Source organism: Watersipora subatra, chromosome 3, assembly GCF_963576615.1.
Source record: "Watersipora subatra chromosome 3, tzWatSuba1.1, whole genome shotgun sequence".
In the NCBI taxonomy this organism is placed as follows: domain Eukaryota; kingdom Metazoa; phylum Bryozoa; class Gymnolaemata; order Cheilostomatida; family Watersiporidae; genus Watersipora; species Watersipora subatra.
The window spans coordinates 59,775,769-59,793,491 of record NC_088710.1 but is presented as its reverse complement, the minus strand read 5'-3'; the positions used below and the strand labels follow the sequence as shown (position 1 = coordinate 59,793,491).

At 36.1% G+C, this 17,723-nt stretch overlaps 1 protein-coding gene across 2 annotated transcripts in view; it reads left to right on the top strand.

Moving 5' to 3' along the window:
* The window catches only part of LOC137392122 (protein mono-ADP-ribosyltransferase PARP14-like), a 47,843-nt gene extending 44,547 nt beyond the window's left edge, over positions 1-3,296 (top strand). For both annotated transcript variants that reach the window (XM_068078751.1, XM_068078750.1), the window contains exon 25: positions 2,588-3,296. In XM_068078751.1, coding sequence (XP_067934852.1) covers positions 2,588-2,865 — 278 coding nt within the window. In that variant the 3' untranslated portion in view covers positions 2,866-3,296. The remainder of the gene's footprint in view (positions 1-2,587) is intronic.
* The last annotated feature ends 14,427 nt before the right edge of the window (positions 3,297-17,723 follow it).

Below are 17,723 nucleotides of genomic sequence, written 5' to 3'. Positions count from 1 at the left end.
CTCCATCAGTAAATGGCTGTGTGATTTAGCGATATCCTTTGCCAAAATAAAATTTGCTTTTACAGCAGCTTTACTTTGTCATTTTGATCTGATCAAAAACGTTTGCTGGAACATCATATTCCTCTTTAATTCTGTAGCTTCGTCTCATATTTTCCGGCTTATCCTGATGCTTGTCTTCTAGTGCTGTTGTACATTATATTCCTTAATTACCGCCACAGTAGCCCACAAAGAAGACACACACGTTTAGCAGCAATATCAGTAAACATAAACTACTCCCCTAACTACTATTACTACGATTACCGCTATTACTACGATTACTACTGTTACTACGATTACTACTGTTACTACGATTACCACTATGACTACGATTACAACTGTTACTACGATTACTACTGTTACTACGGTTACTACTGCTACTACTACTGCTGTTGCTACTACTACTGCTGCTACTACTACTACTACGCTAACTACTACTACTACTACGCTAACTACTACTACTACACTAACTACTACTACTACACTAACTACTACTACTACGCTGACTACTAAACTACTATTATAAACTACGATTGGTTTTAAAAGGCTCAGCTATCAGAATAAACTTTTCTCTTGGCCATTGTAAGGGGCTAGAGTAGATGACAGAGACCATAAATTATATCACATGAACAGACACATAGGCTATTTAACTTGATTGACACAAGGATGTTAGCTTTATGGAATTTCTAGTTTGCGTTTTAACATTATTTTAGATCTTGTGGGCAAGATACAGTTGTACACCTTGCCAGCTGTATCCCACAGGCCTTGAGTTTGGCACGCGCTTTAAATGTTATAACGCTGAAAAAGCAGACAATCTGAATAGTGATTAAAGCCTATAGCGGATTAAACAATATTGGAACCTAACATTCACATGTAAAACTAGATGACATGAAACAACTTTTCAATTACACAAAACAGGCTAGAATAAATACTGTTAAATTATTTTCAATAGATAATTATCAGAAGGCCAGTGATCAATAATTTGTAAAACCTATGTAGTTGTCACGCGTCTGATTGTCCCGAAGAAGAAATGGCTATTAAAATGTGTTTTTGCACAGCAAAACTAAACTCAGCATGAGATGCAAACATTTTTCCTAGTGGCTCAATGCAAACAGATGATTATTTTCTTTCTTTTTGAAACGTTTGCTATTTTGCTATTGCTTGAGTGATCGATTTTATAAAAAATAAAAGGCTTAATATAAAACGTCTCGTAGCACTAGTTTATGACAAACACTTTGGGTCCTACAGGTAAGCTCGTATCAAATATAGATGCTCGCTACTTTAAAGTTTTGTTTCGGTTTGGTCTAATCATCTAGTCATAATTTCATGGCTGCAATGGCATTTGTTTTTTAGCTTTTAAGAGCTTGTAATCACATTTCCACATATTTGGCACCTACAACACAACAGAGTATCAGACATGGTGAATTTTAGAATACCAAATAATTGTAATGTGAATTTTGTTGCAAGTCAACCTTAAGTGAGAAATTTATGGCCATCAAAAAAATTGACAATAAACTTTTGAATGCAGGAGGAAATATTGATAAGCTTGGCTTCATTCTTATAGCATTCAGGGTAAAGACATCATTGGCAGGCATACCGAAAGAAATTATCAATATTTCTAAAGACAGGCATAGCAATGAACTGGACTTTCAGATTCTGATGCAAAGTCGTCCCAATCACAATCTGAACTTGAATCACTGTCACTCTTAGTTCTGGCTACTAAGTCTAACAAGTTGTCACGATCAGCTGATATCCTCTTATTAACGCTAGTAGTAACAGTACTACTACTTGCAGCATTAGATGAACGTCAGTAATTTTATTTGGAGGTTGCCATGACAGTAAAATAACCTGTTGCACTCTGAAAAAACATTCAGCAAGTAGAAACGAAAGCCGAAACAAGCAATAAACGAAATACTGAATTTTATTTAGAACGCTTTTTGTTTTGGAGTTTTAGTTCGTTGAGCGTTGCTTGAAATGATCGTTTTGCGTCCCATCATGAATTGTTTTCTGTTGCTAACAGAGACCACTCGGTCGCAGTTTCCGATTGGTAGAAATATGAAACAAAAAATAGCAATCAGCAAGCCAAAAATCATTTTCCAAAAATACGCTCGTGTGGCGACATAGCAGCCACTTTGCTCATTATTGGCATTATCACTAAATGACGACGTCGTCGCAATGCCTGCAAGTGGGCTAAGTTGATATTTCTAATTAGCTTTTATGTTAATTAATATGGGTGATGTTGATATTTCTTTCTCAAAAAACATTTATTGGGTACTATAAACTAGTATATAAACTGACTACATTTTGGGTAAGCCATAGAGGTATCTAGGAATTGAACAATGTCCGATGACTAACACTGGATTTAGGATTTGATTTATTTCAATGCATCAATCAAATAAAGTCCTGGATTATCTAAAACATGAATTAGTAAAACCACAATAAGTTTTGTATCCTAAAAAATTGTTAAGCATTTCTGCAATTCAAATATTACTATATAAAATATATTATAGCTAGCAATCAGAATGAACAATGGTCTTGTTTCTATTTTCAGCTACTATGTTTGGCCTTGGCACTTATTTTGCAAAGCATGCAGCAAAATCTATCACGGATGAATACGCAAAGCCTAGCAAATCAGGGGAACAGTACGTTATCCAGACAAGAGTCATCGTAGGAGAACCGTGCAAAGGTGAGGATAAAATGAAAGCTCCTCCCCGCAACGCCCGAAACGAGCAATACGACTCAGCAGTGGATGATCTTGATAAGCCAACGATACACGTTGTGTTCCGTGATGCAGCAGCTTACCCAGAATACGTCATTAAATGCAAATGAAGAATACAGCCAATGATGAATTCATGTCACACTACACAATCCTTTAAACTAACAAAAATGTGGCTCTATGGCCCTAAGATATCAATTATGTGTCTACAACCGTTGATTTTTGTTACAAAATAGTATAAGGATGTGGTTAAATTGTGCTGATTAACTTCTATACTTGATTCATACACCCAGCTAGTACAGTACCATTGAAATAGTAAAATATAAAAATATAGCAATTTCTTGTTTGACATTCTACAAGGAGCCATGCTGGATGGGAGGATATTCAATATAGATGTAAAGGCTCTATATTTGGACCAGTCAGAGGCCAGCTACGGTGTATCTATTGTTTCTTGATAACAATGTTTAAGCAATAACTTATCATTCCATGAGGATTATGACATTTAGCTACACTAATAACAACTCATCACCAACATGTCACATCATCAGTGCTGTCTGTCAAATAGTCAACATTGCAATGGCTGTATTGGTAATTAAATGTGTTCTGTGTGTATTCTAGTTAAACTACATAGACATTGATTTAGAAGCTCATATGATCATGTTGTATTAGCAATATAGCTATATATCGAATGGTAAGAGAATATGGGAGTGTTTGATAGAAGTCTTCAATGGAAACACACATATCTGCCAGTTATAGGAGAAGAGCATATACTGTATGTCCAGAGCCACTCAGTTCTTCAACCAGAAAGTAGCATTCAATTAAACAAATGTTAGTTGGTTACAAATTTTATATATTTGTATAAAACCACATACAAGTAGGCCTAAATGCTTTGGTATGCTATAACACCAGTGTTGGTACACTACCGGACAACTTTGTCATATTTGCTTGTTTACTAGCCTGTGACATATACAGTGAAGGCAAGGCAGTCAAGCACTGCATGCTTCGTGTTCAACATTGTGCGCAATCATTTAACCAAGTGTAATTGGTCACAGATATATCAGTAACGTAGATATTATTATTAAAACTGCAGGAATTTGTTGGTAGAATTCTTATTAACGTATGCATAGTGTGCTCACCAACAAACTGCTATTCGAGGTAGCTAGGTGCAGGCAAATTTTTTTGTTAGAGATCACTCTTTTAGTCAACTAGTTGTACTGTTCTGCCATCTAAGAAAGATAACATACTGCAACTAAAAACAGTGTGGCATACTGTGCTGTTACAAATGTATTTATATAGCTGAGCTAAAGTTATTATTGGTACCGAGAGCAAGTAGCGAAAGATAAAAATTACAATCAGCTCTGCCTTGGTCAACAGTGTCCTCAATCAAATATTTCACCACATAACAATGACATAACAATTACACGAAGCCAAGAAAAGATTAATAAGCGAGTTTTGAGTGAGTGTAGTCCAACCAATAGGGTTTGAGTGTGTGTAATCCAACCAATAGGGTTTGAGTGTGTGTAATCCAACCAATAGGGTTTGAGTGTGTGTGTAATCCAACCAATAAGGTGAGAGAATAAAATACTGAACATACTGAGGAATAAAGCATTTCACAAGATGTTTTTAGAATTCAAGTATGATAGGAGGCAGAGTAAAATGGTGGTCTTAGTACAACAATCGCATTGACACAACGTGACAGCTGACAGTAAACAGAGTCACTCAAAAGAATAACAAAGTTTATTATCAAATAGTTAGAAAAAGACTACAGCTATAGCATAATAAATGAACCAGCTTTTATGTGATTATGAAGAACCGTGTATGACTGTTCTTATCTATCTTATCTATGTCAATGTCAACTTTGCATTCGTCAGTGTAGACTATGATTAGAGATTCTTCCTCAATGTCGGTAAAAAGTTTCTATGTGTTGTAAAAAACGCTGCCCAGTCTTTCACGGCACCCGTCTGTGTCTTTCGCCCATAGTCTGGCTGGGCGACATTGTAGTATAAGAGTATCTCTTCTGGGTAGCCAGGGAAACAGTCCTTTTCTGTAACCTACTATAGCAAACTTTGGCCGGTTTTTCTGCCACCACTTTTGAGGCAGGCTTAGGAGCCGCTGCTTTTAAAGCAGGCTTTAGATCAACCGCCGATACCGCCGCTGTTAAAGCAGGCTCAGAGCTGGCAGTGTGAGAGTCCTCTGACAAGTTGGTATCCTAGGCATATAGCTGTAGAAGCAACTCGTTTTTGCCTGTTCATGGAGTTGTTTCCTCTCTTCAGAAGTGCTTGCTTTGTCCGGCAGAAAGGGTATCATTAACGGCCACGATCTTGCAGGCAGAAGAGGCTCTTGGGCCCATTGGGATGTCCTGATTCTATTTATTTTGGGTTTTCTCATCAGCTTCTCTTTATCTGCTTATCCCATGGCAAGCCTGGCTACTTGGAGAAATTCATGTGCCTCTTTTAACCTCTTCAATATCTTTAGCACATGCCAAGAGGTCTGTCTATGCTCAATAAAGGAACGTAGCAACCCTATCGATCTAGCAGCCGCAGCTCGTTCCCGAGTATCATTCTGTGGATGGTTTTCCCAGTTGTTGAGCGTGGGGTTCTACGGCGAGCCTTCATCAGTTATGGCCACAGCTCTTCCAATACCTCTTGATCCCTGATTCCCATTCGAACATTTGGCCGGGCCCTGCCACTTTTAAGATAGGGCTACAGTGGGAAACCGCCCTTTTTAGGATGAGTTCTCTTCTTAGATCAGTCCAGGGTCGTACCCGGTTCTTATTTTTCCGGGTTGGTCTCGGCATAGTCGGGTCCATTCATAGAGGCTGAGCAACTATGGTTAAAGCTCTTGAAAGCTCAAAAACGAACAGTTAATCGCAGCCATCACAAAAACGCTGTAGTTTGGAATCTCTGCCACAATATAGGTCTGCTATTCAACTAGCAAGTGCTCTGAAATAATAACTTGGACTGGATCCCTTATCTCTGTAGCTGGGTGACTGGAGGGCATTGTAAATCCCATGACACTCATCATTGAGTGCTTTGTCAATGAGGGATTTCATTGTGTCTGGTAATGCAAAAAAACATATCCTTGATTTATTTCAAAAGCTTCTACTCTCTACTATATAACTAAACTTAGCCTGTACCTTATAATGAACTAAAACATTGTTAAAATCACTTTGATTTCAGTAATCGGTAGTTTTTTCAATTTGAGTGCCATGTAAAGATTTTTTTTCATTTACATATGGAATTTCCTTGTTTTTCATTTTTTGTGGAACGTACTACTTAAGCATAAGAACGTTCCAGGTTTACCATACATTATTTGTGGAAAAATAGACATAACTTTAATAATCACGGTTAATATTCACCAAGTATTGCTATTTTTTAGTTGCTTTCTTTTGCTGTATGTAGTTATTGCACATTACGTGTTAGCTAAAGCTTGTGCAGAATTGCCATTAACGTTAATTTAGTAGTACAGCATTTGCAAGGGTTTTTGAAATAAAGATCATGTTGTTTCGTGCTAATAACTGCATCGCCCAAATTGTTTATGCAGCTCCTATTCGCTCTTATCTGTGTATAGATGTTGTGTTTCTATATCTTCCTGCTTGTCTGCTAACAGTAGAACTTGTATATAAACTATAGATTAGTCGTAGTGCCTAGGATAGGAGCAGAAGCAGGCAGTTAACACTTACCGTTTCCACTGCAGAACGTTACATCGCAATTACCGTAAAACCTCTAACAGAATGCCATGGCGCTCAATTTTTCAATCTTTCCTCTATAGCAGCAGTAAAAAGAGGTGGTGGTCAAAAAGAGGTGGCAGTCAAATAGAGGTGGCTTTCAAATAGATGCGGATAGAGTATTTTTCAAATGCTCGTCAAAATTTTGGCAAGAGAAATTTAACCCTTTTACGAGCAAAGCGAGTGTCGACCATATTTAGCCCTCTTTCCGGTGGAGCAATATTAATCCTTTCAGACGCAATAAATCTGCTAACTTACTTACTACTTGTCTTTTAATAAATATGAAAAGCTGAGAAATATCTTTACCAATTGGTATCTATCGCTTGCAATTAACCTACGACAATATTATAGCCTGTGTCCTGCTTTGAATTTGTTGTAGCTTTTAATTTTTATTTCATTTTAAATTTGAAGAAATTTTTATTTTATATCGTAACTTAACAATGTGGCATAAAAGCTCATTGCAGTCATTGATATATTTGCTACAGTCTGCTGCTAAAACTAGCTTTTATGTGCAACAGTCTATTGTAAGATCAGATTACTGCAATGACGCTATCAAATAATATTATATAAATCTGCAAATTTATAAGTAATATAATGATAATCTATCAAATGCTACAAATATATATTCATGAACAAGTGACATAAACGAACCATACTTATAATACATGCAGAAACAAAAATTAAAATTTTTAAAACGAAAATACTTGCAGCATTTGCTTAGACAGCTGCGTTCTGATTGTTGCTTTCAATGGAACTAACATCTTCTGGTTGTTAAATACTTTCCACAATGTTTTCTAACCTCAACTCTGCACCAAAATAAGTTTCCTGGTAGAACATTGAACAAGATAAGTTGAAAGCCTGAATACTGTACTTGTAAAAGTGTATCTTTATATTTTGAAAGTTTTTGAAAAATCGTCTAGCGCTTTGTTTGAAACGCGTCTAAGCTAAAGAAATAAATCATAGATGTTTATTCTCAGAACATCCAAATCGTTTGCTCATTGTATAGAATTTTTTCTACATTGATTCCATTGTAAGAGATAAGGTAGACCGCTGCTTATCATATATAGAGAGGGAAAATTAAAAACACTCAGTACTCTAGAGATTTGTAGTGCAACAAAAAACAATAATCAGTATTCAAAAGCTAAAATAAAACCACCAATCATCAATTAACAATCATAAATTTGTTTAGCAATGATGCACCATTTCTTGTTCCATAATTTTAGTGTTTAACATTGTGGAGTTGTTTTCTCTTTAATAAGTCATACAAACTGCTACACCCGAAGTTGTCGGCTGGTAACAGTGTAGGCAATTGCTTTCACCTTTTTGAGATTGATAAAGTGTTGTATAACTTATTTGAGTAGAGACCAGGTAGACTGGGTATAAAAAAATTAAGATTATTCTAAAGCGTTTCAAACCACGCTACTGAAGTAATGTTGACCAACAGGCTATGACATCAGAAAGCATTTATGTTGTCATGCCTTAGAAAGGAAATGTCAAAACAATGAAATATTGAAAAAATTACAAATTTAATAACTGCAAGGTTCTATTTGGGCCTACCCTTTAAATATTTTCAGGCAAACTATTAATGGTACTACGAATTCATTTACTTTCGACATCGTTTGCAAGCTACAACACAGTATCTGCTAAGTAGGATCAACACAAAATTTGTTTATTGAATTATATATACTGTGTATATATTATATATACTGTATATACCATATATTATATACTGTATATATTATATACATACTGTATATATACTGAATTTATATATATACTATATATATAGCATATATATAGTATATATATACAGTCAAACATGGATAACTCGTCCACGGATAGCTCGAACACATGGTTAATTCGAACATTTCCTTTGGTCCGTTCCCACGTAATGATAAATTGCTATAGATAACTCGAACTCAACACTGTTAATTCGAACTGTTTTTTGCCCAACGGCTACCGAAACGGTTGTTATCGCTTTAGAAAATCACTTTATTCAAAGCCATAGAGGTAAACTTCATCTTTTCGTAATTCATAAGCGTCGTTATTACCACCATCGGCAAAATATTTTTGTCAACGACTTTTCTAAAAGTTTGGTGAAATTTGATTTATACTGCGATACGATGAATAGCACGGGCTAGCCGGGTCACGCGCGCAATGATTTTCGCCACGCATATACAAAACAAAAATCGCATGTTGTTTTGTATGTGCGTGGGAAAAATCCTTGAGTGCGTGACCCGGCTAGCCCGTGATGAATAGTTTTCCGACGTTGATTCCGTGTTGAATCAACGTCGGAATGTTGAATGTTTAAAACGTCTTAAAAAATGTTGTAATTAAACGTATACGTTGTCTGAGCTACAAAAAACTATTCATCGTTTGACCTAAACACAGAATACGTGTGTACATTCAATAAGTATCTATTAAAAAAGCGTGAGTGATATAGAATGTACCGTAAAACCTCGTAAAACTTCTAATTGAACTGCCTCGGAGTGTTGCTCTTAACGAATCCCAGGTAAAGTAAGGTAATCTGCATAAACTTCAAGAAAAAACGGCAAAATTGATCGTGGGTAAAACCCCAAAAGAAAAAAATGTCTTTTCTTTTGAGCATTTCAACAACGATCAAGTTTTGCCAATGTCAATCTGAAAAACGTCCTGGCAATAACATCACCTCAAACAACAAACCAATCTCAAGTGATAGAAAAATCTCTATACTTTTTCATGAAAACGTTTTAAACTTTACATTAGAAGCATTTAATTTGAAACAAGCCATTTGTGCTTTTGATTTATATTATAGTTTGTATATGTACATGTATATACTAATAAATAAGTAAATATATGGACTTGTGACAGTGCTCTGATAACTCGAACGCTCTGATAATTCGAACACTTTTGCTCGGTCCCTTGAAGTTCGAGTTATCCAAGTTTGACTGTATATATATATATATATATATATATATATACATGTATATATATATATACATGTATATATATATATATATACATGTATATATATATATATATACATGTATATATATATACAGGAGATATATATAAGGAGATGCAGGGCGGTAATAAACAGTAATGAATGGCCAACAAAATATTGATGGTAATATCAACCCCAAAGCCCTTTTAAAGGGTCACCAACTCATTACATAGTTTGTTGAAACTTTTGGTACCAATTGAAAGTGTTTAATCACATATACTAAATGTATTCCACAAATAAAATAAAGTCCTAATTTGTTGTGATTTGGCTTAGCCATGTTTAAGCGATTCTGTACCCATCTATGAATACCTATTATTTTGCACATGCTTTAAAGAGATGGAGAATTTTCTGAGAATCATTTTTATATATAGATTATATGATTTATGTGAGCCAGGGCCCTTGTAATAGCGCAATAACTAAATTAATATGAAAAAATGTTGGGGGGATGTTAATACTTTTGGCCACGACTGTATATATATATATATATATATATATATGCAATCTTCGTTGCAATCTTCTACCTGAAGATTGCAACGCGATTGCATGAAACTAATAGTAGTAATGATTTTAACCTGTAGTTTTTAATAAACTTCATATATATATATATATATATATATATATATATATATATATATATATATATATATATATATATATATATATATATATATATGCAGTTTACTATGAAGTTTATTAAAAACTACAGGTTAAAATCATTACTACTATTAGTTTCATGCAATCGCGTTGCAATCTTCAGGTATAATATACACACGGTCTGGGTTGGGTCGACTCTAGTCAAAAGGTAGTATTGAGCTCATTGATTCAGCAGAGTGGGTCTCACCTTTGGTAGTGGTTTGGAAAAGAAATCATCAACTGATCTTGGTATTTGTACAGATTTATCAGCTTGTCAATCCGATGCTGTGATTCAAGAATTGATCCGAGTTATCAGATCCAATTAAAAGATTCAGCCAAATGCACTAGATTATTCTTATTACAAACTGAAAGATGAGTTCTTCTGGCAAACTGGTGTTGAGAGATGGTCGTATTCTAGTCCTTGAATCTATGCAAAGTCAAGTTATTGGTGTAAGGCATGAGATACATTTGGTCCTTTTACTGGTTCAAACGTATAATTGGACTGAGAGCTCAGTTTGCGATTGTGAAACATGTAAATTCAATGATAAATCATGTATTACGAGAGATGCTCCTCAAATCCTGCAAAATTACTACAGCAGGTTTAGTAAAAAGTTAGTATAGACTATGTAGGTCTATTTGTGATCGGTAGTCGTGGTGATAAGTCTGCTGTAACAATGGTAGCTTAACACAAGTAACATCACAGTAAGTGGCTCGAGCTATCTTTCATGGGCAGTGTCACTTCGAAGAATATAATACAGTTACTTGAGGGAATATTTGCTAGAAAATGCCATCTAGAAGATCTTGTGAGTGATAATGCCATGAACATCATGTCTAGAAAGTTTGATGAGTGTCTAGCTTCGGGTTGAATAAAACATGCAAGAAATACTATTTATTACCCTCGCGGTAATATTGAGGTGGAACGGTTTAACAGGATATTAAAACAGACTATTCAAGACGCTGTACATGAAGGATTGACTCGCAATAAATCAGTGTGATGATTTCTACAAGACTATAGATCCCTCCCTAGTTCATCCACAGGTGTCTCTCCGAGTGCCTTACTTCATAAACAAAGAATGTGTATGAAACTTTTGCTGAATAGGTCAACTGTTTCAACTGATGTTTTTTCAGGTGTAAATGACAAGGCAGATTTTTAACAGGCTAAACAGAAAGAATATACTTATAGGTATAGAGTAGCGGTAGACCGAGGTTTACATACAGACAACTTAGTTCAAGTGAGACAATTGTTTAGCTTGAAAGGTGATCTCAGCTTTGTCTTCCCATTGCTATTGAGTCTCAGTTAGCTCCCAAGTCATAAGGAACTTGTGCTAATCAGTCACATTTTGCAAGAGTTGATTCAGCAACTTGCCAATGTCCCTGCAATTGTAAGCTACTTGCCTACCTTTCAGATTATGTCACAAAGTAAATGGCTTTCAAAAAGAAAATGTAGTGTTCAGTAAAATAACAACTATATTACGATTTGCGTGTATATACATATATGTTAGAGTTATTCTCTCATTATGATGATATGACCGATATTATTGACTTTCACTACGAGAGCTTTATTGTCAGCGCTTAGATGAAGAACTATAAAATAAATCTTTTATTGATTAATCTGATTGTTATTATTATTTATTATTGATAAATCTTGAATTATCTATTATTAAAAATGACTAAATACTACGGGTCAAATGAAAGAAGTGTTTTGTGCTGTGTAAGTCAGTTGAACAATCTTAATTGATGTGTGATCTGCATTATTGTAAAAAAATGTAATAGACTAATTACTGTTGTGAGTAATAGAGCAACTATTATTAAAACAGACTCATCTATGATTTCATATACAATTCATACAGAAATGTAAGATTGCGGAAAGCTCTCAAGCTTACATGAAAATCATCAAAACTGAAAATAAAACTGATCATGCTACTCAGAAAAAAAAACAAAAAAGCAAAGTAAACCTTAGATACAAAGGAACACAGAAGCAGAGTCAGAGAAGCATTCCAGTGCTAACTGTAGACAATGTGGTCCCACATTGTAAACAGTTCGCACTGGAAAGCTTCTCTAAAATCGCTCCTGTGTTTCTTTGTCTGTAAGGTTTACTTGGTTTTTTATTTATTTCTGCGTGGCATACATGATTGCCAGTAGCTCCAACTCAATAGGGACATAGTTCTTTTTTCTATCAGTAAGACTTCGTGAAGAAAGGCTATTGACTTGTTTTCTTAAAAGACTGCGCCGCTAGGTCATCAGTACTGGCATCAGTTCGTAAAGTCACTGGTTCATTCACCGTGAAATACTGCCCTGTCGTATCAGCTGTGGCCAGTTCTTTCAGTTTGCCAAAAGCTTCTTTTTGGTCTATTTTTTACGCAAAATACTTATTCGCCAGGCCCGGGAGTCGTCTTAGTGGTTCTGTCTCTGAAGAACAGTTGCGAATGAATTTGGAGAGATAGTTAATGACTGAAAAATCGTCTGACACCGTCACTGTCTTTTGGATCTGCCATGTCCAAGATGGCACTTGTCTTATTTGCATCTTTCGTGACCCCATGGTTTGATGTGATGTGATGTGCCCAATGTAACTGGGTGATCAAATGTAATGTGATGTGATGTGCTCAATGTAACTGGGTGATAAAAAAAAAACTTACATTTTTCTCTATTGAGTTTTAGGGTAACTCCCTCTCCAGCAGTTTTTAGGGTAACTCCCTCTCCAGCAGTTTTTAAGGTAACTCCCTCTCCAGCAGTTTTTAGGGTAACTCCCTCTCCAGCAGTTTTTAGGGTAACTCCCTCTCCAGCAGTTTTTAGGGTAACTCCCTCTCCAGCAGTTTTTAAGGTAACTCCCTCTCCAGCAGTTTTTAGGGTAACTCCCTCTCCAGCAGTTTTTAGGGTAACTCCCTCTCCAGCAGTTTTTAGGGTAACTCCCTCTCCAGCAGTTTTTAGGGTAACTCCCTCTCCAGCAGTTTTTAGGGTAACTCCCTCTCCAGCAGTTTTTAGGGTAACTCCCTCTCCAGCAGTTTTTAGGGTAACTCCCTCTCCAGCAGTTTTTTAGGTTAGAGCTGTGCTCTTTTGTACATTCTTCAACTGTTTCTCCCTTGCCATATATCAGAATGTCATCTGCTGTGATAAGTACACCTTCAAGACTGGATAGCGCATCTGATAGTATAGGCCAAATGGCATCCGAAGCCACGTGTACTTGCCAAATTGCATCCAGAACATAGTGAAGTGACTCGATTCATAATCTAATTTAACCTGTAGAAACCCATATTTTGTACCACAGAGTGGAAAGGCTTTAGAGCCATCCAATTTAGGTAATATGTACATATTTTAACGTTGGCATGGGGAAATGATTCCTTTATATAGCCTTATTGAGATTAGCGGGATCCAGTCTCTTAGCGCACCATTAGGTTTCCTCCTAGCCAGTGTGTTACTTATCAACAAGTATGGAGAGTCTACTTTGGACACTATTCCGTTTTCTGACATTGACTTGGGTCTTTCCTTAAGACCTTTTCTTATGGATAAGGCCACTTTGCAGTGGCTGCATTGACTAGGAGTAACTTTTGAGTCTGCTTTGATGTGATATTCACTATGTAGACATCCAACTCACTCGAAGACTAGTTTGGGTGTGTTGAGAATGTTGTTCAGCTCACTGTATTCAGAATGATTTACAACATTCACCTACTCTCTGTTTAGAGTGATTAACCCAAAATCAAGGGAGGCATCTGCTGACGATAAGATCATGTTTTCTGTCTTCAATACAAAGATTTTGAAGTGTTGATCTTCCATCATGACTTCACATGGGAAGTCCTGTGAAGTCCTATTTTTTTCGTAAGGGTTTTCCTATGGATTTGGTGCGAGTGCTGTCATGTAATTGGAGATAAGGCAGTCTTTTCCTTTAAATTTTTGATCTTCCAAGTGATTGGTAGTCTTTGATATTGAGAGTCTAACCCATAGACCCTTTGTGTAATTGGTACTAAATTCGTATGTCGGTTTCAGTGTCTGAAGTAATTAGAGATTCCAATTTTGTCTTGTCTGATCACCTGCAAATGTAAGAGTGACTCATCTGAATTCCTACTGTTGGTTTTTTGGCCATCTCATCAACAATGTTTCCTTTTCGAGCGACACAACTTAAAAATGATCGTATTTTTTACATCTGTTACATTGCTTGCCATACCCAGGGCACTTTCTAGGAGGATGTGCGGCTCCACATTGTCCACAGTTATCACTGCAATGATTCTTTGACTCTGCTCCTGTGTTTCTTTTCTGTAAGGTTTACTTTGTTTAATTCATCTTTGTTAAATAGCTAGTAGTAGCTAGTAGTAACATGATCAGTTTCATGTTCAGTTTTGATTATTTTCATGTCAGCTTGGGAGCTTTTCGCAATCTTACATTTCTGTATCACGTTCTCCAGTGTCAGCCCGTCTAACTCCTTGAAAGGTTTGCGGCGAAGGCGATCACCATCGATGCCTAGGAGGAGTGCATCTAATATATCTGATATAAACTGCATTCTCCGGCAATTTCACGTACCGTTGTGATGTAGTCATCAATAGACAGACAGCATTGTTTTGTCCAGAATGAGCCGATGTCACTTTATAACCTTGTTGGACATTTAGAACAAAACTGATCAAATTGTTCCATTATATCCTTGTATAAATCTGTCGATTTATTACCGCCAAACTTAAAACTCTTGAAGGTGTCTACTCTCCATGGCCCAATATACCTAAGAGGATCTTGACAGCATCATGTTCTTTTCGATTTCTCAATCACTACTAGATAATATCCTAATTCTTCTGTGAATCTTTCTTATTGAGAGGATAACTTACACCATTCTGTAGTGGTTTGGGTACCAGAAAATCTGTTTGAGCCATGTTGCGTAGTTGAGAGAAGAGCAGCACATATCAGCGAGTTGTAGACAAGTCGTCACTCGGGGCACCATGTTAAGATTAGTGATATTATATACATTAATCAGGCTTGATGTTCAGGGTGTTTGTTTAGATATATATTGTTGTGGAAGTCAGCGCTGACTAACCACTTGCAAGTGGGTTCTGCATACAAGTTGTCTTATCCTGAACGAGTAACTCTCATGCACAACTGTAATTGTTGCAAAAAAGGTGACTGGGTATGGCTTTATTTCACAAGCTCTATAGGCATGAAAAAACAGAACAATTACTGTTAGATACAATTCAATGCAATCAAGTGTAATGCTGAAATGAGATTACAAATAATAAATACTCCAACAGTCACACTTGTAAATGTAAGAATGTCAAGATCCATATGTATATACAAACCTGCACAGAGGCTGCAAGCTGTTAATGTTACCACGCTGTTCTTAATGATGATTAAGAAGGTTCTCTGTAGAAGTTCTCTGTCTTGTAGTTTTGTCACTCGTAGTCCATATCCCTTACGTTGTGCTCTTTGTTCTCCCCCTTAACACTGGAGCTCCTTTGCTTATATAGCAAGGGCTGGGTGTTAATCCATGGGCTTTTCATGCAAGCCGGCTTTTGAATTACAGGTCTAATCTGAGAATAGCTGAACACTTATGGTAATTGAAGCAGCTCAGCTTAGTAAATCCAACACAATATTACTAGAAATTCCCCTGTCATACAGCTCACGACCAAAGTGATATTGCAATAAAGAAAGGGTACTGATGGTTGAGAAATGCATTATTAACAGTCAAATGGCACTGCAGTGCAATAGGATAACTGCAATGGTAGCTGTAATGTACTGGGTGTGGGTGTTATTATGTACAACAAACAGCAATAATGAAAGGAAAAGATTATATGTTTATATCTCTCCTCCTGCAATAGGAGAAATGCATTATTGTCCAATATTAGAATCAAAATGCACTGATATTAATAGAACCATTATTATCCCATGACCAAACACGTGCGGAGCAAATGTTTGAGTTTTATGATAAATGCATGTGCACACAACTCACAAAAATTATTCATCAACAACGTCGCAAACCCTTGTACCGAAATCTCATCAACAAATTTAACCATTTTTCAATGGAGTCGTTCAAGTATAATAACAATACAAAACACATAAAAACCTATTTAAATATGTTACCAATTCTTTGAAAGGTTACCGCAATATCTTAAAACTTACCCATCTGATCGGATTATACACAAATAGACAGATTAATTTGGCCAAAAATCGTTGTTAAAACTTGCCAAGCCTTATTTTTAAAAAATTAAGACCGGCAAACGAAATGCCGAGCGACAGAGAATAGAACCATTAAGTCGTCATTTCACGAACAAATGACGTGCACATTTCACCAGTCTATAGCATTGTCGAATTGCCAAAGGTTTCTGTAATTAACGTAGAAGTACTGAAATATAATCGTTTCTTTTTGCCGATTTCAAAGTAACTGACATTTTGGACACTTTTGAGTACTTTAGTATTCTAACTAATGTCCAAAGCAGTGAAAGTAAAGGAAATGACAATGATATTTTTTTCTAACGATTCTTATGAGATTATTACAATTATTAATTATAAGTTTGGATGACTATTGAAGTGTTATAGTCACACTAACAACATCGATGATGAGCAATATGTTACCGTTATTATTTTTTGTAAATTGTTTGGTTAAATAGGTTTTCTAAAAATCTATATAAATATCACAACTTCTTGATATTGTTAGCTATGACGTTTTGAAATATAAACAAAATTGTGCATTGGTTTTCTATTATTACTGTATTACTATATTAATAATATTGGTTATTCTAATAATATCAGTGCATTTTGCTTCTAATATTGGCCAATAATACATTTCTCCTATTGCAGGGGAGAGATATAAACATATAATCTTTTCCTTTCATTATTGCTGTTTGTTGTATATAATAACACCCACACCCAGTACATTACAGTTACTATTGCAGTTATCCTATTGCACTGCAGTGTCATTTGACTGCTAATATTGCATTTCTCAACCATCAGTACCCTTTCTTTTTTCAAATATCACTTTGGTCGTGGTTGTGATGTTATGCAATAATTAACATAGGTTTATATTTTCTCAACGCAAACTGAACAATATATTACGGTCTTGTTAGTTTCCATGCTTTATTCCAAACCCCGAAACGAGACTCATAGCGAGTCAATCAAAACTATATAAACAATATCCGGTTTATACAAATACATAACATCTCCCTTTCCAGAAGGATTGTCAAACAAAGAGTATCTATTTAGTTAGAGTTCAGATAATTAATATTAGCTTTGTCTTTTATCCGCTAGTATCATAGTTCTCCAAGTATGATGGCTTCCTCTTCGACCTCTGCGGTCTACCATACCCATGGTCCAAATCAGTATGTCTGGCTACAAGGCCCTCTGCGACATCTGACTTAGACCCCCGGCACTCACTAGGACTGGCGTGTGGACTGTACCAAGTTGTCCTGCCCTCTGCGTCACCAGTGGTGTCAAGAAAGTGAAAAACTCGACTAGCCTTTGGAGTGGTCTGACATTGACCGTGGCCTTCTGCGAAGAGTTCCTCACTCCAATTCTGTTGTGGTGTCTTGGCTTCTGGTTGTACATCTATCAAAGCACTTCTGTTGCATCTTATAACCCCATTTTCAGTGTGAATTGAGTAAGACCTTGGTGCTACCATTTTTATCACAGTACCTTCTTTCTGCATATCTCTAATATAT